This window comes from Staurois parvus, unplaced genomic scaffold, assembly GCF_062004578.1.
Source record: "Staurois parvus isolate SC_StPar_1 unplaced genomic scaffold, SC_StPar_1.0 ptg000131l, whole genome shotgun sequence".
NCBI classification, from domain to species: Eukaryota; Metazoa; Chordata; class Amphibia; order Anura; family Ranidae; genus Staurois; species Staurois parvus.
Genome location: NW_028317927.1, coordinates 5,907,138 through 5,930,874, shown reverse-complemented (window position 1 = coordinate 5,930,874; position 23,737 = coordinate 5,907,138). Strand labels below are relative to the sequence as shown.

The 23,737-nt window shown below is 41.4% G+C and overlaps 1 protein-coding gene across 2 annotated transcripts in view; it reads right to left on the bottom strand.

Moving 5' to 3' along the window:
- Window positions 1–23,737, bottom strand: part of NYAP2 (neuronal tyrosine-phosphorylated phosphoinositide-3-kinase adaptor 2) — a 233,000-nt gene that overhangs the window by 88,602 nt on the left and 120,661 nt on the right. For both annotated transcript variants that reach the window (XM_089672579.1, XM_089672580.1), the window contains one exon: window positions 4,259–4,560. In XM_089672579.1, coding sequence (XP_089528705.1) covers window positions 4,259–4,560 — 302 coding nt within the window. The remainder of the gene's footprint in view (window positions 1–4,258; window positions 4,561–23,737) is intronic.

The following is a 23,737-nucleotide window of genomic DNA, read 5'->3' as shown; positions in this document are numbered from 1 at the left end:
CTGCCCGATGTGCCTCTGCCCGGAGTCCTGCCCGATGTGCCTCTGCCCGGAGTCCAGCCCGATGTGCCTCTGCCCGGAGTCCAGCCCGATGTGCCTCTGCCCGAAGTCCAGCCCGATGTGCCTCTGCCCGGAGTCCTGCCCGATGTGCCTCTGCCCGGAGTCCTGCCCGATGTGCCTCTGCCCGGAGTCCAGCCCAATGTGCCTCTGCCCGGTGTGCCTCTGCCCGGTGTGCCTCTGCCCGGAGTCCAGCCCGATGTGCCTCTGCCCGGAGTCCTGCCCAATGTGCCTCTGCCCGGAGTCCAGCCTGGTGTGCCTCTGCCCGGTGTGCCTCTGCCCGATGTGCCTCTGCCCGGAGTCCAGCCCGATGTGCCTCTGCCTGGAGTCCAGCCCGATGTGCCTCTGCCCGGAGTCCAGCCCGATGTGCCTCTGCCCGGAGTCCAGCCCGATGTGCCTCTGCCCGGAGTCCTGCAAGATGTGCCTCCGCCCGGTGTGCCGCTGCCCGAAGTCCTGCCCGGTGTGCCAGTCTTTGATATCCCGCCAGCTACCAGACCCGGGCAGTGGAACATTTTGCCCAGCTAGGACTGTTTGGAGCATCCTGAGGCCGCTCCTTGAGGGGGGGGGTACTGTCAGGAATGGACTGGCCAGCAATAGTGGGACTCAGCTGCCTTATGAGCTGCAGTACCAGGGCTGGCCAGCGGGTGCTCCCAGCAATCAGAGACTCAACCTTGCAGCCAGTCAAACACCTGGAACTAATTATACTGGTGTATTTAAGGGACATTCAGACCTGCAGACTCGGCCTTGGTGTTGTGTTTCTCTTGGGCCCTGTATCCTGTTCCTGCTCTCTGTTCCTGTCTGATTCTCTACTGACCCTGCTCTGATCCCTGGCTTGTCTGACCATTCTCCTCTGCCTGACCCTCTGTACTACGCTGCCCGCTACCTGCTGAACCTGGCCTGTGACCCCGACCATTCTCCGCTTGCTCCCCCTGTACCTACCTGCCCGACTGATATTGACCCGGCCTGCCTGACGACGCTTGCATTGTATGTACTGTTATCTGTGGGTGGTTGGTTTGGTTTGTTTGCACTGTGTTATGTTTTAGTATTACACTGCGTTTATGTTTGTATGGTTAGTGTTAATAAATTACATTGTTTATAACATATCTGAAGCCTGCGTTTCCCTGCGTCAGTCACACACCTCTGGTCATACCCGGGAGCCCTGACAGCCGGGTGCCCACTTCACATGCCCAAGAAGCGCTGCGCTTTGTGAATAGCCCTGTAGTCTTGTGGGACCTGTTACATGTCCAAGAAGACTATGGGGAGGGGGGGGACAACTCCGAGGAAGTGGGAGCGGGTACCTGTCAAATTTGGGTACCCACCCCCCCTACCCAAAGGTCTGCAGTCTCTGGTCATCTCCTGTACTGTGTCCGCAGTCTCTGGTCATCTCCTGTACTATGTCCGCAGTCTCTGGTCATCTCCTGTACTGTGTCCGCAGTCTTTGGTCTCCTCCTGTACTATGTCTGCAGTCTCCGGTCATTTCCTGTACTATGTCTGCAGTCCATTGGTTCAGTAGGTTACACAATCATGGGGAAGACTGCTGACTTGACAGTTGTCCAGAAGACAGTCACTGACACCGTCCACAAGGAGGGTAAGTCACAAAAGGGCATTGCTAAAGAAGCTGGCTGTTCATAGAGCGCTGTATCCAAGCATATTAATGGAAAGTTGAGTGGAAGGAAAAAGTGTGATAGAAAAAGGTGTACAAGCAACAGGGATAACCGCAGCCTTGAGAGGACTGTGAAGCAAAGGCCATTCAAGAATTTGGGGGAGATTCACAAGATGTGGACTTTGGCTAGTTTCAGTGCTTCAAGAGCCACCACACACAGACATATTCTGGACTACCAGGACTATCCATGGGCTGCAACTGTCACATTCCTTGTGTCAAGCCACTCCTAAACCAAAGACAACATCAGAAGCATCTTACCTGGGCTAAGGAGAAAAAGGACCGGACTGTTGCTCAGTGGTCCAAAGTTCTCTTTACGGATGAAAGTAAATTTTGCATTTAATTTGGAAATCAAGGTCAAAGTCTGGAGGAAGAGTGGAGAGTTGCATGAGGTCCAGTGTGAAGATTCCACAGTCAGTGATGATTTGGGGAGTCATGTCATCTGCTGGTGTTGGCCCACTGTTTTACCAAGTCCAAAGTCGTGTACCAGGAAATTCTAGAGCACTTCATGCTTCCCTCTGCTGAGCAGCTTTATGGAGATTCTAATTTCATTTTCCAGCATGACTTGGCACCTGCCCACACTGCCAAAAGTACCAATACCTGGTTTAATGATCATGGTATCAATGTGCTTGATTGGCCAGCAAACCCGCCTGGCATAAACCTCACAGGGAAACTGTCAATAAGATGATGAGAGACACCAGACCCAACAATGCAGACAAGCTGAAGGCCACTATCAAAGCAACCTTTGATAACACCTCAGCAGTGCCACAGGCTGATCGCCTCCATGCCATGCTGCACTGATGCAGTAATTCATGCACAAGAAGCCCTGACCAAGTATTGAATGCATACTATACTGTACATGGACATACTTTTCAGTAAGACAACATTTCTGTATTAAAAATACTTTTTTTATTGACCTTATGTAATATTCTATTTTTTTTAGATACTGAATATTGGGTTTTCACTAGCTGTGAGCCACAATCATCAAAATTAAAAGAAAGAAATGCTTGAAATATATCACTCTGTAATATATGAGTTTCACTTTTTTAATTGAATTACTTAAATAAGTTAACTTTTTGATAATCTAATTTATTGAGATGCACCTGTATTATCATTAACTTAGAGATGTCTGCAATGGTCAACATCAGCTAAAATCAAAGACGCTATAGCAGCAAAAAATGCACTGGTGCTTGTTGGCCATTTACAGCTAAAAACTGCATGTTTTCAGGAGCTATGCTGCCCATATATATTAGATATATAGAAATCTGCTTCAAATTGGAAAGCAATTGTAAGTCTACAGCTTCTGAAGATACCTTCTTGCTGACCAATCACTGCTGAAAAACTTGAGAAGAATTTTCCTAGCTGACTGCTATTGTTCCTCTGCCAGGAGCAATTGTTGAGTGAACATGTAACCCAATAGATTGTGTGCATATATGAAAGCTCTTTTGTCGGTCAAATGACCAACTGCTGTTCCTAAAAGGAGCTTTAGAAACTGGAAAAAAAAATGTTATTAGTTAATATGTGCAATATCTGAAATAAAAATCACGATAATAATTTGGTTGACCAGCGTTTTCTCAATTAGGATTCTTTGAAACCCTAGGGTTCTTCCTGTGGTTGTTAGGGGTTCCTTGAGCAATGAGCAATGGTGAATTTATCTCCTATCCGCACTGACCACCAATGCAAGGGTGCACTTCTACACTAACCATTACTGTTAAGAGACACTATAATTTTTACCTTCTATTTTTCTTTTCTATTATCATTCATTTAATTTTATGATAATTACTAAGGATTTTGTTGTACAGAACAGAAGAATGTAGAAAATATTCTGCGCTGGTTGTAAAATATGCTAGATATACCATACTACTTATTCATATATTTAAAGCACTCTACAATTGACTGCTCATGCTAATGTACCACAAATTGTAGGTAAAATTATTTTTAGCAGGTGTTCCCAAAGACCAGAAAAATACTTCAAAGGGTTCCTTCTGGGTAAAAAGATTGAGAAAGGCTGTGGTCGACTATAATCAATACAAACATTTCCAGTAGTTAAACAGTACACTTATTTCTAATGATGTATACATCTGACCTGAAAGAGACACAGCTGTGCAGAAAACAGGAACAGGGGGACCATAAAACACCCATAATCTGCGTTGAAGAAAGAAACCGTGTGAATTTAGCCTAAACTAGATTGTTTGGTAGCAGAAGTATTTTATTATATCAGGAAATATAATCTTTACTTACAATAAAAATAGGACTTGGCAATGCTAATATGTACCCTAATGATTCATGCAAATGTATTCCTTTCATAAACAGGTTTACCTTAAAGAATAAAAAAAATGACATCAACTGGTTCTGAGGTTAAAACCTTGACTTCTTGTCAGAAATAAACATTATCTATAATACTCCATAACATTTTTTATTTTAAGGATTAGATTCCCTTTATCTTTATTTAACACATTAGGAACCCTTGAAATATACATGTACAAAGTATCGTTCCATTACTCCTGTTCTTTGGAAAGGGAACATATGAGACATATAACTTACCATCTGTTCTGTCTGTGAACTTTGGACTCTTGCCTAGTGTTCCAGTGTTAACAGTCTCAGACGAAATGCTTAGCTTTGTGTTTGGATCTCGTTTTGGCTTTGGAGGAGGTTGTTTCCGAGAACAACTGCTGCTGTCATCATCAGTGCCACCGACAGAATGGAGGGACTGTGAGCGCACAGAAAATCCACTAGAACATGGATGTGGTAGCCTATCTTGCGGTGCAGGCATTGTCATAAATCCCATGCGGAAGTGTTTATTGACGTAATTCCCTTCACTTCCTCTTACCACGTCTCCACCAATGCTGTAGAAAAACAAAAAAACAAAAACATCATACTCTTTTTACGTTGTTTTTATAACTTCCAACAAATATAGAAAATCTAATTTAGGCGACATCAATGCAAAAAAGAATATATTATTAACAATTTTAGGCACCTACTTGTCTACCTACAAAGTTTTGTAATGCAATTTTGGTAAAACATGAACCTTGGGAGTGTAGGTGATATTTTAGTACAGCTCATATTAAGATACATAGTTACATAGTGACATATAGTTACATAGTTAGTCTGGCTTAAAAAAGACAAACATTAATCCAGTTCAACCATTAAAAAATAAACATTTTTATAATCCTATACCCACAGCTGTTCCAGAAGAGGCAAAAAACCCAGCAAAGCATGATCCAATTTGCTCCTGCAGAGGAAAAAATTCCTTCCTGATCACCCGAGAGGCAATATGGATATTCCCTGGATCAATTTTATCTATAAATGTTAGTATCCAGTTATATTAGGTGTATTTAGATACTAGAAGCTAATCCTATTAAAGCTGAAGTTCAATCTGTTTATATTTTGGCATCCCTGTTTCCTACCTTTCTTCCTCATCAACATTCTAATTTTTCATTACATACCCTATTTTTGGGTGTTCTGTGGTACTCTATGAAATGCAGGCAGATCATGGCTGGTGGGAGGGACTGGCAGGATGCTGCACATATTTTCTAGAAAACACAGTATCCTGCCTCAGAACTCCTTTCAAGATTGCTTGGGCCTGATGCAAGCAGTGGGCTGGTTGTTGTGAGGAATTATGATAATATCAAAATGCCTTGATGGGTGGATGTCAGTCTGCAGGAGTGGGAGTTCCTAGGCAATCTGCATTTGCAAACAGACCGACCACATGTGAAGCTGAGTCCGGTGATTGAAATAACTGAAATCTGCTTAAAGCGGGACTTTACCCAAAACCACTTCATAAAAAAAATAACTTTCTTTAGCATGGAACATACTGTACATTCCACATTATTAATTATGCTACCAAAGTCAGTGTGTGCTGTAAACTGTCTCTAGCATTGCTCCTGTTTCTTCTTACTGGAGGCTGCCATTTTGCTATAGCCCAAAGCCCCTGAGCAATGGTAAATCTTTAGGCTGTCAACAGATCAGCCTCTAGTGGCTTTGATTTTTGGAGCAGTGGAGCAGGGGGAGACAATGTATTACTGGAATTTAACCAGTATATGCACTTATTTTTAATGTTTTAATTTTACATGCCTAAATGGCCAGCCTGAAGTGACCCAGCAGGACTTAATTTTCTGACTAAAGTTCCACTTTAATAAAAGTGGCAAATTACCAACAAACTTCCTCAGGACCTATGGCTATGGTAATATGGTAAACAGCAGCAGTTAGCCATGATATCAAGTGAAACTATGGTCAGCATAACAAGAAGTAAGGGGAAATCTCTGTAATGAAGCACAGATAGCAGTATAGAACACACCGTTATGACCACCTAGTGCAGCAGTAAAATCAAAATAATGATTAAAGTAATGAGTAATATCAGCATAGCTGCCTAAAAATATCCAAATATGCAGATATTGCCATCAGTGTTTTTAATTTAGTGTTGCACGGGTGGTCATAATGCTGTGGGATAAAGGCACACACATACTGGAGATATACAGATAGTTTTATTAACTGTATATGAAGACAAGCTCCATTTTACATTTTTGATACAAAGCATAATAAAATATACTATTTTGTGGTTTCTTACTGTCTGTTTTCCTAATATTTGGGAGACTCTTTTCCGTATATGCTTAATTTATTGGCGGATGGAGTAATCCCTGAATTGATGAGCAGAAGAGATCATAAAATATAAATAAGCTTATTTCATTTATTTGTAAGGGTTCTCTAAGTCATGCAGGCAGCGGACAACTGATAGAACAGCCCCAGCAGGGAGTAAATGAAACGGAGAGGAATCGGAACTGGAAGATACAGGTGAAACTCGGAAAATTAGAATATCATGCAAAAGTTCATTTATTTCAGTAATGCAACTTAAAAGGTGAAACTAATATATGAGATAGACTCATTACATGCAAAGCAAGATAGTTCAAGCCGTGATTTGTCATAATTGTGATGATTATGGCTTACAGCTCATGAAAACCCCAAATCCACAATCTCAGAAAATTAGAATATTACATGCAATCAATACAACAAGGATTGTACATAGAACAATATCAGACTTCTGAAAAGTATATGTACTCAGTACTTGGTTTGGGCCCCTTTTGCAGCAATTACTGCCTCAATGCGGCGTGGCACGGAAGCTATCAACCTGTGGCACTGCTGAGGTGTTATGGAAGACCAGGATGCTTCAATACCAGCCTTCAGCTCTTCTGCATTGTTCGATCTCATGTCTCTCATCTTTCTCTTGGCAATGCCCCATAGATTCTCTATGGGGTTCAGGTCAGGTGAGTTTGCTGGCCAATCAAGCACAGTAACCCCACGGTCATTGAACCAAGTTTTGGTGCTTTTGGCAGTGTGGGCAGGTGCCAAGTCCTGCTGGAAAATGAAGTCAGCATCCCCATAAAGCTCGTCTGTGGAAGGAAGCATGAAGTGCTCCAAAATCTCCTGGTAGACGGCTGTGTTGACCCTGGACTTAATGAAGCACAGTGGACCAACACCAGAAGATGACATGGCTCCCCAAATCAACAAAGACTGTGGAAACTTCACACTGGACTTCAAACATCTTGCAGTGTGTGCCTCTCCATTCTTCCTCCATACTCTGGGTCCTTGGTTTCCAAATGAGATGCAAAAGTTGCTCTCATCAGAAAAGAGGACTTTGGACCACTGAGCAACATACTAGGTCTGTTTTTCTTTAGCCCAAGTAAGACGCTTCTGACGTTTTTGTTGTTCAGGAGTGGTTTGACAAGAGGAATACGACATTTGAAGCCCATGCCCAGGATCCGTCTTTGTGTGGTGGCTCTTGATGCACTGACTCCAGCCTCAGTCCACTCCTTGTGAAAGTCCCCAACACTTTTGAATGGCCTTTTCCTGACAATCCTCCCCAGGCTGCGGTCATCCCTGCTGCTTGTGCACCTTTTTCTTCCACACTTTTCCCTTCCACATAACTTTCTATTAGGGTGCTTTGATACAGCACTTTGGGAACATCCAACTTCTTTTGCAATTACCTTTTGAGGCTTTCCCTCCTTATGGAGGGTGTCAATGATGGTTTTCTGCACAACTGTCAGGTCAGCAGTCTTTCCCATGATTGTGATTCCTACTGAACCAGACTGAGACCATTTAAAGGCTCAGGAACTCTTTGCAAGTGTTATGGCTTAATTAGCTGATTAGAGTGGGACACTTTGAGCCTAGAATATTGCACCTTTTCACAATATTCTAATTTTCTGAGATTGTGGATTTGGGGTTTTCATGAGCTGTAAGCCATAATCATCACAATTATGAAAAATCACGGCTTGAACTATCTTGGTTTGCATGTAATGAGTCTATCTCATATATTAGTTTCACCCTTTAAGTTGCATTACTTAAATAAATGAACTTTGGCACAATATTCAAATTTTTTGAGTTTCACCTGTAATGTAACCACAGCTTTTGGTAACTGAAAAGGGAATTTAGAGTGTTTTTTTGTTTTTTTAATGCTAAGGGGGTGGGATGGGGGATTAATTTTATCCCAGAGTTAAAAAGGCCCAAATGGAAGCAGATAAGAGAGGTTCATTGCTAGGGTTTCTATTCACTTTAATGTATGTCTAGACAAGCAGTGAACCAACCACAGGTTTATAATATGCTTTATAAATATTGCTGTTTGGCTCATTTCCTTTTCTTGCTATACTTTTCAATACCTTTTGTTAATGATATTGAATCGTTTGCTGCCATGTTCCCAATCATTCATCTTGGGGCTGGAACACATACTGTATAAAAACATACTGTATCTGTCTTTAAATGTGTCCTTGGAGCTCCTGACTGCATTTCATCTCCCCCTTAATCTGCTTTATTTACAAGTCATCAAATCTGACACACAGAGATTTATAAGCACTTTTAGAAATAAAGGAGACCACGTGCAGTTAGTGTAAAATGATTGTAGGTGTTGATCCCAGTTTATTACATTTGACAGGAAGGAAACTTGGATGTCTAATTGGCTGCATCTATTAAGTGCCATAAAATCAATTTAGAAGATTGTTAAAGAGAAATGTTAATTATTGCATATCATAACGCTATATGAATATGAATTCTGGGCTTTGGACTGTCAGAAAGCATTTAATGCTGCATTTTGAGAGCTACGCCATTTTCATATCATAGCTTTGACTTTTCTAAAGCTTAAAAATATACAAAATCAAATTCATGCCTGTTTATTAAACCATAACATTTATGTTAAAGCAGAAGTGCAACATTTCTAATAATGAAATGAGCTGACAACATAAGGTTAATATTGAAGTTACAATAGAAAAAAATGGAAACCGATGGATCCTTCAAAATGTCAGTTACAGTCTTCACCTTAATCAAGATATTCAGAAGATTAAAACAAATTCTTAGGGGTTCAGTGTTATTTGAAATTGAATAACAGCAGTGCACAGGCAATACAATCAAGAGAATATTTCACAATTAAACTATTGTTTATTATACTCTGTTAAATGTGTTATTATCTTTGACTAAATAAATAATAGCAATGGGGTTGATTTACTAAAACTGGAGAGTGCAAAAAAAACCTGGAAGCTGATTGTTTTCTATCCAGGACTACACAAGATTTTGCACTCTCCAATTTTAGTAAATCTACCCCAATATGTGACCCTACAAATATCAAACGAGTTTACTAATAACGTTGTCTTGTAAGAGCAAAACATGAAACAAGCTACCCTGGTAAGATCATTTTTCTGAAACAGAAAGTATATAGTACAAAATCATATACGTCATTAAATCATTTACTGAAATTATATTCTTAAACAATAATATACACTAGATAAAGTTCAAGATGCCGACAAAGAATTGCCAATGCAAAGTAGTGATGCGAATCAGTGTTTCTGAAAGTCCAACCGTATTCAATCAGCAGAAACACCTTGGTGCAAACTCCAGATTAAAAAAATAAGATTGTTAGACGTAAATAAAAAATGAATCTGCTGTAAAATAGGTGGTTCACAGAATTACAAAAGCGGTTGTGTGCCGTAATTATTGTTTCCTTTAAACTGTACTTGATAAATAAATGTAGAAACATTTGGCATGGCAGACCTCTGTATGTCATATCTTGGATTCAGGGCCTACAGGCCAATATATGAAAAGTTGTCTGTATCCATAAATAAAAATGTTGCTGTAACAGTCCTTAAAGTGGAACTTTACCCACTTTACCTAATAAAGAGGCCTGTGAGTGTATTTGATGCCAGAATATGGTGTCTCTGACGCTGTACATAAAAACTGTACTGTTTTATAACACCGCATTCAAATTACTGGCATTTCCCAAGCATGGCAATGGCTTGGGAACAACAACACGGACTGCCCTTTTATCAAACTATTTTTTATATATACGCGTAGGTGGTATAGCTTCATGTGTTTTTGTCCTTTGCAGATGAGTGCATCCAATCCTCTTCCTAGGGAGCTGCAGCTGTACCGAAGCGGACTTCTTAGTATCTAATTTTCTGTTTATTAAAATATAAAGGACTGTATTTCCAAGGGACTACAAATGGATTGTTCCATACTATTATCTCCTTTCCCTTTTCTTTTTAGTTACCTATACATACATAGCACCATAATATTGTTTTTTCTATCCACATTAATAATTATGCTACCAAAATTAGTGTGTGCAAATTGCCTTCTGCATTGCTCCTGTTTCTTCTTGCTGGAGGCTGCAGAGGCTGCAGAGCCCTTGAGCAGCAGTAAATCTTTAGGCTGTCAGCAAATTGGCCTCTACATTTTCAGCACAATGCCTAAAAATAGAGAGCAACTGAGCATGTGCAGAGCAGGATGAGACCATGTATTACTGAATTTTAAACAGTATAGACAGTTATTTTTAATGTTTTGCATAGCTATACATGCAAAAGGGGCCAGCCTGAGATGATCAAGCTTGACTAAATTTTTTGACTAAAGTTCCACTTTAATATGGGGCTAAATTCACAAATTATTTCTTTTGCAGCATTTGTTTGAGGAAACAAGCTGGTATAAGCATGAGTAACAAAATTAGTGAACTTGCATGCCACTGAATGCCAAAGTATATCTAGTGTGAAGCATAGTTCATAAAATAATCCTCTTCCAGCAATGTCTGGGTTATGATTTACCTCTAAAGAGCTTTACCATTAGGCAACACATTTTCATCCAGTTTCTTTAAAGTAGTTCTAAAGGCTCAAGGTTTTTTACCTTTTTTTACCTTCTGGGTGCAACAGCCCCTCCAGTGCTTACTCGAGCCCCATTGGGATCAAGCTATATGCAAGAGAGCCTCGGCTCTCTGGGGACTCTCCCTCCTGACTTGCTAAGGCATCAGCGGGAGCCACTGGCTCCCGCTGCTGTCAATCACAACCAGTGAGCCAACAAGGAGAGAGATGAAGCGGGGCCAAGCTGTGGCTCGGTGTGTGAATGGGCAAGCAGAGAAGTAGCTTGACAGTGAGCCTGCTTGGATGCCCCCATAGTAAGCTCTTTTCTCTACAGGCACTTGGCAGGAGGGAGGGACCAGGAGCACCAGCAGGGGACCCAAGAAGGGCTTCTCTGTGCAAAACCATTACACAAAGCAGGTATGACATGCTTGTTATTTTAAAAAAAACTTCCCTTTAACATCACTTTAACACAAAAATTTACATGGTTAAATACGACAGGCTTATTTATGTGTGGTGGCAAAGGGCAAGTGCTCAAACTATTCATATAGTTCAGGTTGATGTTATACCATCAAACAATTACAGCAGTTAATTACCACATTAAGTATGCAATCTGCGTAATTTCTTGTGGTGTTTGTCAAATACAATGTTGGCAAAACAACTAGGAGTGTATGTGATCACTCTGGCGACATATTTCTAATATAACTAACAAGAACACCATGTGGATAGAGATTTTATAGAAAAACATAATTAAAATACAAGGTCTATGAACTTACAGATCATTGAAAAGATAGAAAATCCAGTGAGAAGATGAGATTTTCCATGCTTAGTAGATTAGAGGTTTACTGGATGTTCATGCTTGCAACTAGAATCCCTCAAGCAATGAATTATAAATGGGATGTGACATATTATTATGAATAGAACAGACTCTTTCCATCCCCCTTATTGCAAAATTTCTCTGCAATAATTCCAATTCAACAGAAAAAAGTGGAACCCCCTCAGTAGAGGCCCAGGTATAATATCAATTTTTGGTGAACTGACCTTTAAAACCAAAGAAGTTCTTTAGATTAAGGAGAAAAAACATTATTTTTTGTAGACAAAAAAAGACAAAATATTTTGAAAGCTCAAAAAGAAAGTGCCTCAAGAGTATAAAACACGCCAGTGTCTCAAGACCCACACCAGTAAATAGTAATTAAATTCCCCACAATTAGTGTTTGCAGAGATCTGAAACAAAATAATTTAAATGTAGAATTCATTTGCGATGTTTAAAAGTCTAAAAGCACAATAGTATGATTAATCTATGATAACATGCAAATCTTTGCTGCTCTTTCAAATGCAATGAAAACTTCAGTCATTTTACTGTTATGGAATTGTTAGTGTATCCATAAATTGAGATAAATATTCAGATGTGTTGTTTTGTCTCCTCAGTGATGTCATTGCCTGATTTTATATGCAAATAAATGTGTTCTGCTTGAGAAAGATTCATTTGCATGAGAGGCCAAACAAGGTCATGAACAGGGTAAGGTTAGTTCTGTCTACCAAATGTCATTATTAACCAGGCAGCCTTTTCTATAAGCAATTGATTTCCTTTTTTAAAAGGCACTTTTCATAACCCCAATGCAAATCACTACTTGTCAGTTCTGGTTTTTGTCTTTGTTAGCTATTTATATTTTAGATATTTATTATTATTATTAATATAATATAATACAATTACTTTTAATTATTATTATACAGCGTTTTACAATATAAAGGGGGACAGTACATTTACAACACAGAATGAATAGGAGGGCCCAGCTCATGGAGCTTACAATCTAAAGGGTGAGGGGAGGTGGTACAAAAGGCAATAGCTGCAGCAGATAACATGATGGAGGTGACACAAGCACAGTTCTTATATAGAGGTGGGGTAGACTTCCCTGAATAAATTAGTTTTCATGGACCGCATAAAGGCAAACAGGGTAGGAGCTGACCTTGTTCGGGCAGGGAGTTCCAGAGGATGGGAGTGGCTCAGGAGAAGTCCTGGAGGTGAGCATGGGAGGAGGCAACAAGGGAGCTAGAGAATAGGAGGTCTTGGAAAGAGTGGAGAGGATGATTTTGGTGATATCTGCAGTTGGTGGTTGGTGATGTAGGTGCGGGCAATGTTGTGGATGGCCTTGTATGTTGTGGTTAGTATTTTGATTCTTATACGATGGTGTAAGGCAGAGCTCTCCAAACTACAACCCTCCAGCTGTTGAGGTACTACAAGTCCCATCATGCCTCTGCCTCTGAGAGTGTTGCCTGTGGCTGTCAGAGTCTTGCAAGGCATCATGGGACTTGCAGTTCTTCAACGCCTGGAGGGCCATAGTTTGGAGACCGCTGGTGTAAGGGAAGCCAGTGAAGAGATTGGCAGAGAGGGGCAGCAGTCACGATCGATTAGTAAGGTGTAGTAATCTAGCAGCAGCATTGATAATAGACTGAAGGGGGGATAGCCTGAGTAGAGGTAGGCCAGTGAGGAGGAAGTTTCAGTAGTCAAGGTGGGAAATATTCAAGAAGTGAATAAGGTGTTTTGTGGTGTTGTTAGTCAGGGAGGGTGAATTCTAGAAATGTTACGGAGATTAAGGCAGGAAGATTTAGCCAGTGACTGGATGTGAGGTCTGAAGGAGAGGTCAGAGTCTAGGATTATACCTAGCACCCTGGCATGTGTGGAGGGAGCAATGGTTGTTCCGTTGATCTCAATAGTAAAGTCACAAGTAGAAGATTGGGAGAAATAAATATTACAAGCTCAGTTTTGTACAGACTGAGTTTGGGGAAGTGGTGTAACATCCATAATGATATGTCGCTCAGTAAATTTGCGACATGTGTGGAGATTGAGGGAGTGAGTTGAGGGGTCGAGAGAGAGATCTGGGTGTCACTAGCATAGAGGTGGCATTGGAAGCCCTAGGAGGTTATTAACTGCCCCAGGGAATAGGTATAGAGAGAGAAGAAGAGGGGCCCAAGAGCGGAGCCTTGGGGTGTCCCAACAGAAAGAGGAAGAGGAGAGGAGGAGATGGTGTTGTATGTGATACTGAAAGTGCGGTGAGATAGGTAGAAGAACCATGAAAGAGAAAAGTCACAGAGGCCAAAGGATTGGAGTTTGTAGAGGAGGAGTGGGTGGTCAACTGTCTCAAAGGCAGCAGAAAGGTCTAAGAATATGAGTATGGAGTATACAGGCCATTGCTTTTAACAATTAGTACATCATTGGTATGTTTTAGTAGGGCAGTTTCAGTGGAAATGTTAAACCGGACTGTAGGGGATCGAGAAGGTTGTTGTTAGTGAGGTAGCAACTCGTATGGTCTAGAAGGCAAATGAGAGCAGGGGGAGTCTTAAGTCATTCAAACAGGTGGGGTCCAGTGAGGGTTTTTAAAGTATGGAGGTGACCTGTGCATGTTTGGGCAGACAGGGAAAGGTGCTGGAGGAGGAGAGGTTGAAACTGTGAAGAATATTATTATTATTATTGTTCTTGTTTTGACTCAAATTTACATTTATTGATTTTTTTCAAGTTTGTAAATTGTAACTTGATTGTTTTTGGGTTTTTTTTTACTGCATACAATTTTTGTTTATAAATAAATTGTGTAATACATAACAGATGTTTCCCAGAGAACTACTGGATAGAGTTGGGCGTGATGTTCGAGTCAAAGCGACCACACGAACGGAAATGGCGTTTGGCGAGCTGTTTGCCTACTGCGCCCCACAATGCATTGTGCCCTGCCAGTGAGTTGTGATTGGCCAAAGTGATCCACCTGACCACAGGTCAGGTGCAATGCTTTGGCCAATCACAGCACATGATGATGTCAGAAGGGGGTGGGGTCATCCATTGACTTTAACATGGTGACCCCACCCCCTTGGCATCACAGTATTTAGGAACTATCAGGCAGGCGCAGCTGTTAGATGGCAGAAACCAGCATTGAAAGCAGAATGTTTTTTTTTTTTTACTTTCTCAGCAGTGGCGGTGGGCATCATGATTGATGTTGGATCTTCTTCAGGGTGCATTTTTTTATTTTTGGTTTTTAATAAAGGACTTGTCAAAGACTGTCTTCTGTAATTTTTTACATTACACTTTTTTTCTGAATTTGTAGCGATACCATGTACCTCTTGCTTTCAGATTCCGATAAGTCCCCTGCCTACAGACCCCCACAACCACTGGCCATGGTTGTGGGGAAGAGACCCTTGTCCCCATCAACATGGGGACAAGGTGTTTTGGTGGGCAGCCCGCCTGCCCCAAAGCACCCCCCCATGTTGAGGGCATGTGGCCTGGTATGGTTCAAGGGGGGGTGCTTGCTCACTCCCCCCTTTCCTGACCTGCTGGGCTGCATGCACGGATAAGTGTCTGGTATGGATTTTACTCCATTTTTTTTAATCTTTTATTTGCCAGCAATTCTTTTTACATTCAGCTGTCAGCGGGGTTAGATTAAACAAGAATGTTTCACTACTAAAATACTGCATGACTTAATAATATAACTCATGAGGTATTTTTGTAGCTGTGCGGTATCTTACTGCATACTCACATGCGGTAAAATACTGTTTAGTGAATTGACCCGCTTTGAAATTTGCAATCAAACTTTCGTTAGGTTTGAATGTTCAACCATGAACCAAACTGGGGGGTGTTCAGCCGATCACAACTACTGGATAGCTAAGAAGGCAACAAAGCATCTATTATCTTCTTTGAGACAGCCCACCTCTCTCTAAAACCTCAGAAAAAAACCCTCTTGCTTCACTTCACTGAGGCACTAATACGTTTGACTTTACTCTGAGTTTCCTGATTTATTTAGTCAAGCTTAAGCATCTGTAAAGATCAGGCCTAACACAGCTATTACCTTTTAACATCATTACGTTTAAATAAAAAAGCAATGAATGCTCTTACTCAAAGCTATCAACTCATCACCCAAAGCATATTGGCTGGATTCCCATGGTAAAGGGCTACAAGTAAGTAGGCATTTTTCCATGCCTTCACGAAGTAAGTACTTCAAAGAGGAGAGCACATATTTATTTAGATATCCTTAGCTAATTACCTTTTCTAATAAGGGGCAGGCAAGCTCAAAATACCCCCCACCCCACCCTGCAAGTCCTTACAAGAATCGTAAAAGACCACTGGGCATGTTCTTTGTGAAGGGAGATCCTATCTTTTGCCATTGAAGGACATACCATCTGTGCAATCATGCTGACAGCCTGTAAGCTGCCATGGGATTCCAACCCACATTTAATGTATAGGATTGCTGTTTTGAAGTAAATATAATTTAAAAAAATAGCAGTTGAACTACATTCATAACAACAACTTTGCCAGACTGATTTAGGTGAACCTGGTAGACAGGATCAAGGCAGCAGATTGCACAGACTTTTGAAAATATTCTCATCTCTCATCTTTAATACAAAGGTGACACTTGTAATTCAGTACATACAGTTAATTGCTTATTAAATACTTAACAAATGTGCACTACACAGGAGGATTTGTAATTTAAGTGAAACAATCACATTTAAATTATGTTTTGGATTTACTTCAGTGTGATTTCCTTCTTGATGCATTTTCTATTTAAATCTATTGCATCAAAACGCATGTCAACGCCCATCTATGATAAGATGCATTGTCACACATTTTTAACACCCATCAACATAAGCCAAAACACAAAGGTATTAATACAGCGGATTGTTAAACTATGGTGGTTTATTGGAGATTTTGTTTGGTTCATTTTGTCCTACCCAACTGGTTATGCTTTATCAGTAATTTTATATATACTGTATGGTTGTATATGTCTGCTTGTCTGATTGTATCTGTCTTACCTTTTCAAATTAGGTTTCTTAACCAAATAAACAGATCATTTGTTAGATACACTTTAATGTAAATGTAAATGAAAGAATTAGCATTTGTTTTTGCATTTTAAGACTGACATGCACTATGAAAAGTGCAATCAGCAAATGTTCATAATTTAACATAAATAATGGCTAAAACAACATTTCCATGCATTGGAAATATGCTACTTATATTTAAATGGAGGATTTCACAATGATATTTTATATTCTAAGCTAGTGAAATATATACAGTAATACTATTGATGATATATGCAATCCTCTTTCATGAGTATCTCAAAAATACTTTAAAGAGAACTTGCCAGTTAGAAATCTCACCTGTGAACAACATGCAGCCTACTATCACTTCACATATATAGATCTGGATGGGGAAGTTCTGCATTAGCCCTAAGAGTTTATTGAACCCTCATCTACTCTAAAATCAGAACACTTGACTTTAGTCATCCTCTTCCATTTTGCTTCCCCATTAAATTGGTGGCCAGTGGCAGTGTGACTCATTTGTTATCATGGTAATCTGGATGCCCTGCTCTGGGACTGTGGTTTGCAGTGCTGGCACCAGTGGCATGTCAAAAATAAAGAGGAGCTGGAAAGAATCCTTGAAAATACCGATGGCAACGCACTTCTGTGTACTCTTTTCATTATGGATAGAACTATTCTGGAATGGGCAGGCAGATCAAACAGCAGAAACGGAGTCCACCCTATTTAAGCTTGTGCCAGTGTATTGGAGTGCCCCTTTACTTATCATGTTTAGATGCAGAAGGTGGCTCCTTTAACCCCCCAACTTTTCCCACAACTTCCTGGACAGTTCCAGGGAAGATGAATTTCTTAGTTTCCCTTTCTGCGCAACACATAGAGGCCATACCTGATAAGGCAGCAGTAGACAGGCAAGTGATCTACAGCCAGGTGAGAGGCCCTCCACTCTGAGAACCAGCAGGAGGGAAGATGGGCAGGAGCCTAACAGCAAACAGCTTCTCCAAAGACCCATATTCCCTATGAGCCCCTCCCTGATTGCTACCAGAGAACTCCAGTTCTAGAGGGACGATTCTTCATCCTAGGGCTTTGGATTTCTTCTATCTCTTTACCTGTGTTCCTAGAGCTACCCTGGACTTCACTATGAGGGATGTAGTTTATGACGATAATCACATGTAGCTGTGCTCTGTATTGTTTTACTGAATTATTAATTCTCAGCCTGGCTCTCTGTTAGGTCTTAGTCCTCATGCACACTGGGCATTTAAAAACATAAAGTTGCAATCTTTTCAAAAATTACCACCAAGTGTCCATAAATAATCAAGTCACTCAAAAATTCTGGTCCAAAAGGAAAAGTTCATAAATCTTTCAGCAGAGCCCTCTGAATGGCTTCAAAGAAGACGTAAACCTCAAAACAAGAAAAACTGAATAGTGCACTATCCTTAACCACTTGCCTACCGGGAACTTATACCCCCTTCTTTACCAGGCCAATTTTCAGCTTTCAGCACTGTTGCACTTTGAATGACAATTGCGCGGTCATGCAAGATTGTACCTATATTAAATTTTTATAATTGTTTTCTCACAGATAGAGCTTTCTTTTAGTGGTATTTAATCGCCACTGGGCGCTTTACTTTTTGAGCTATAAGCAAAAAAATTGCAAAAAATTTGAAAAGAAAAAAAGTTTCTTTGTTTCTATTATAAAATTTTTCAAACAGGTAATGTTTCTCCTTCAATGATGTGCGTTGATGAGGCAGCACGTCAACTGCTGCCTATCAGTGCCCATCAGTGCTGATAGGCGGCACTGATCAGCACTGATGGGCAGCACTGATAGGCACTGATAGGCAGCACTAATGAGGTGGCACGGTTAGATGGCACTGATAGGCAGCACTAATGAGGTGTCACCGATAGGCGGCACTGATAGGTGGCACTGATAGGCAGCAATGATGTTGGGTACTGATAGACAGCACTGATAGGTGGCACTGACTGGCCTCACTGCTGGGCACTGACTGGCGGCACTGCTAGGCATTGACTGGCGCAACTGCTGGGCACTGACTGGAAGCACTGCTGGGCTGCACTGATGTGCACTGGTGGGTGGCACTGGTGGGCACAGGCGGGTGGCACTTCTGGGCACAAGTAGGTGGCACTTCTGGGCACAGGTGTGTGGCACTGCTGGGTGGCACTGGTGGGCATTGCTGGGCACAGGTGGGTGCACTGCTGGGCACAGGTGGGCGGCACTGGTGGGTGGCACTGCTGGGTACTGATCATCAGGGCACTGATCATCAGTGCCCTGATGATCGGTGCCGATCCCTGCTCTGACAACTGCCGGTTCTCAGCACTACTTTCCTAGCGCTCTGACAGCGCAAGGAAAGTGCAGCCTACAATCGGCAATTGCATTTCCCAGTGATCAGCGTGTCAGTGGACATGGCTGATCATGTGGCAAAAGGCCGCTGTGATTGGCCTTTTAACACATCACGTGATCAGCTGTGTCCATAGGATAGCGCGTTCTGGGAGGACGTTATATTACATCCTTCCAGAACTGGCCGGCCGCAGTGTAGCTGTCATTTGACTATCTGCAGTTGGCAAGTAGTTAATTGATATAATCATAAATGATGTAACATATGTGCACTAATCACTCCAAATAAAAAACGTGATCACATATGTGATTGTGAACACTTGTGCAACAGTGATAGTGTAACACACTGTGAATCAAAGATTCTATACAAATATACTTTCCCGTGGCATTCAGTGTGCACTTCTAAAGTGTCTGAATTAAATACCCTTACCAAATAAGTAATAAAGCACACTTTTACTACAGAAGAGGGTATATAGCTGTATTGTCCACATAGATGCCTTCAGAACCTCAGTATATATACTCCATTGTACCAATATTCCATAGTATACATAGGAAAAGGAACAGACTCATATAGTGTAATTCCGTTTGAAATTGTAAAAAAACACTTTAATGGTTACTCTTACATTATATCAGTATAAAAACCGCATTATTCCCACTACTCCAACCTTGAAACAGCTTCCAGGAACGCCAGGTATAGTTTTCCTACTTTCAAAATGGCCGCTCTGCTACTTCCGGTCCTCTGGGTAACGTCCGACATCACATCCCTTGACGCGTTTCATCACTTCCTGGTCTTAATCATAAGGGGTGTCTACTTGTTTTGGGGTATTTACTTGTTTTGCATTATTGCTTTTAAATGTGTATTTTTATTAAAGTGCTGCTTCATACAGCATTGCTCTAAGATTTAAACTTTCGGGTTCCCCAGGAGCCTTTAGCCAGTTTAATACTAAAGAATACTATAGATATACTTTAGGATGCTACTTGTCCAAATGCATCCCTCTGACCTTCCCGATTATACACATATTTAATAGTACAGATCAGCCAGTTCCCAGTACTGATGTTGCAGCCTACATGGGCAAGGCTCCGCTCATTCTTTGTAAGCTGCTATAAAGTGCATGTGCATTTTTCTCTGTAAACTTCAGAGTAGAACATATCTTCCTGTCTGTGTCTGGGGAGTCAAAGTCTCCACTGAAGTCAATGATAAAGAGCCACTTATGTGCAGGAGCTCCTGGACCCTGTGCAGACAGTATCTATAATTGGTACACTATGTAAGTTGTTATCGTCTGTTCTGAGGTCTTTGTTGCTGTAAATCGGGGTGATTGAGAGGTTAGAAGCAATAGAGAACAAAGCAGCAATCCTTTGACTATCTTCAGAAGACTTTTCTATTGTAAAATAAAACACCAATCCCCATGATCCCCTAAATCTAAGCGTGTGCCAACTATTCTTTTTTTTCAGTTTTGAGTCAAGTGCAAAGGAGTTGAAATTTCACTTAGTATATTTTCTCACTGCCAGTGACCCCAGTGAAGAGATTTTCCCTTATTATGACACCAGCAAGTGTTTGTTGGACCTGTAAGCAGGGGTGTATTTACCACAAGGCAAACAAGGTATTTGCCTAGGGCAGCATTTTTCAGGGGGGGCAGCACTGCCCTTTGGAAGAAGAGACACACACGGCATGGGGACCTGGTGGGTTCCGAGAGATGCTGTGGGTTTCATGACGGTGAATGCACAGCCCAACTCATGTTCCTGGGGATGTCCGGAGCTGTGAAGGTAAGTGTCTTAATCTCTCTCACCATTGGTAGTGGAAGGCTCGGGTGGAGGGCAGTGGTGTTCTTGGTCAATGCCAGACTCTTTCTGCATGGGGGGGGGGTGCCAATTTTGTGTTGTCTAGGGCAGCACAAAAGCTAAATACACCACTGTCTATGGGCAGTGTGCTTTCTCTGGCTGATCTTTCCCCCATTATTGACTTCCCATGCTTTATTCAGCACTGTGCAGAGGCAGCCATCTTGGTACACTCCTCCTACAACTCCTACAAGCTTTACCCAGTGCTCTGCTGGACAACTCCTCCTACAAGCTTTAACCAGTGCTCTGCTGGACAATCATAGAAGTCACAAGACTGCTCTAACTGCTGATGAGAAAAGGTATTTAGCAGTTTATATTTACTAAAATAATTGCATTTCCATGTTGTGTGTACTGTGGGAGACCAGATATAGTGAATGCAGGGTCCTGGGTTTAGTAACACTTTAAATGTAAACTAAAACTGCACATACACAGCTAAATGCACAGGAATGTCTAGGCACAGGAACTAATTTTCAGTAGTTATTCAAAAGAAAATATATATATATTTCAGGGTACTACTTAAAGTGGTTGTAAAGGTTGAAGGTTTTTTACCTTCATGCATTCTATGCATGAAAGTAAAAAACCTTCTGTGTGCAGCAATGTCCCCCAGCCCCCTCAATACTTACCTGAGCCTCATCACGATCCAGCAATGTGAATGACAGACTTGGCTGTCCCGGGTCTCTGCCTCATTATCAAAGACAGCAAGCGGGAGCCATTGGCTCCCGCTGCTGTCAATCACAGCCAGTCAGCCAATGAGGAGAGAGGGGATGGGGCTAAGCCGTGGCTCTGTGTGTGTGAATGCACACATGGAGCAGCGGGTGCCCCCATAACAAGCTGCTTGCTGAGGGGGCACCCGACAGACAGGAAGGATCAGGAGAGCCTGCGGGAGACCTGAGAAGAGGAGGATTGGGACTGCTCTGTGCAAAACCACTGAACATAGCAGGTAAGTATAGCATGTTTGTTATTGAAAGAAAAAAAAAAAGCCTTTAGAATCGCTTTAAGCACAATTAACATTTCTGCATGCTCCATATAAAAGTTTGCACTGTAAACACTAAGGCCTCATTTACACTTGAAGCCGGGGAAGTAGTACCACAGGTCACGTTTGGCAGGCAGCACCGCCACCAACAAAAACCCTTTTTTAAGTTAATGGAGCCGTGTTGTAACCACTCTGAAACTGCATGGTGCTGCGGTCTTTCAAGGGGCATATCGCCTCCGAGCCGCCTGTTGAATGCCTAAAAAAGATCCCCCACGATTGCTTGAAGCGGCAGTGACAGCTACGAGTGTCACTGAGCCCTAACAGATTTATTTTTTGAAACATTTTGAAGCCAAGTAAAATAATAGGCTGTATCCTAAAATCAATGCTCTGCTTTTGTGATGTGGCGTACAATTGAGCATTTTCAAAACCATAATGTAGATCTTGTATAATTGCATGATCAGGAATACAAAATAGTTTTGTACAAAAGAAAGTATGTTACAGCTAAATGCAACTCATTTCAAAAGCTCTTATAAATCCTACATTCCGGAACTGTGCTTTCTATCTACATTGAACCTAGTGAAGCTGCCAGCTTGCAAAGTCCTTGACTATACGTTTTTGTTTCAGTTCACAAAGTAAAACTAAGCATGGCTATTTTAGGAAATTACATATTAACAATGTCAGTGTATGTAGACATCAGGACAAGAGCATCCTCTGTAATTTTCAGCTCCTGGCTATGGCTCCGAACCTTTTGAAAGATATCCACTAAATCATATAAATCAGGGGCCTTTAAGGAAATTGTGCCAATGAAAAACACACAGAGATTAATGTGGCGGAGGTCAAAGAAAAGTCACTGGCTATGTACATGTATGAGCTTCTGCATTTACTGTAAACAAATCAAAATCACCACATTATTCAGAATGCCAAGGCCGCAACATTCATCAAAGATCGGCTCTGTGACCCCACCAATCCCCGCAACAGCAGCACTACTTAGGGGTTACAAAAGCAATTAAAGAATGGAATGTGTCTATTAACTTTTGTTCCTTGCAATTATCACGGCCATAGTTATTTAGATAATTGGCATTCATGTTATGTTTTAAATGTAAAAGGGTTGTGTACAATACTTCCAATACTTTGTCCTGTGTACACCCAACACATCTTCAGGAATCCCTAATACATGACAAAAAATGCCAAATATTCTAGATCCCAGCTTGAATGAATGTACAGTATAGCTACAACATGGTTTTCTTTCACCCTGGGTGCAGGATTTGTAATAAGGGTGTCCAGGAAAACTCTGTTTCTCAGCCAGAGATACTAGCTGACTGCACTTAACGTGTCACTAAACCCACATCATAAAAACTATCAATGCTGTGTTACATGCTATTTATGCTCACTCATTCGTTTTCTGCAAAAAACCTGGTTGATCCTGCTTTTCTCTTTCTACCCCTTCTGTCCATGTCCCCAATGCAACTGGGGATTTTGCAGAGCAGTGTTGGCAGCTACTGCACATGCTCAGTTTTCAGTGAGTTTCTATGCTAAGAAATTACTCCCTATAGTATCTGAGCAGCCCATGTGATTATAGAGTCACACATGTGGACTTATACACAGTGGTAAATGACAGCCCACTCCCTTCCTCCTCCTCCATGATCACTAGCCAGCTAAACACAATGGAGGTGCGATATTACATCTTGACGGATGGAGGCTTTACCTCTCTGTTATTTTAAGAAACAGGCTGGAGGGGTGGGCAGAAATCCACCCACACCATGTTATTGCCAAAAATAATAAAGCTTTGATTTCAAATATATTTGTCTGACCATTTAAAACAGTTTATTGCTATTTTTATTTATTTTTGCTCTTTATCCCAAAGGCTGTTTTTTTTTTCTTATTTTGAACATGTGATCGGCAGCAGAGGACTTGAAGCTCCTACAGCCAAGCTGGGAAAGAGCTGGGTCATGTGACAGCTGTATATTGATTAGGAA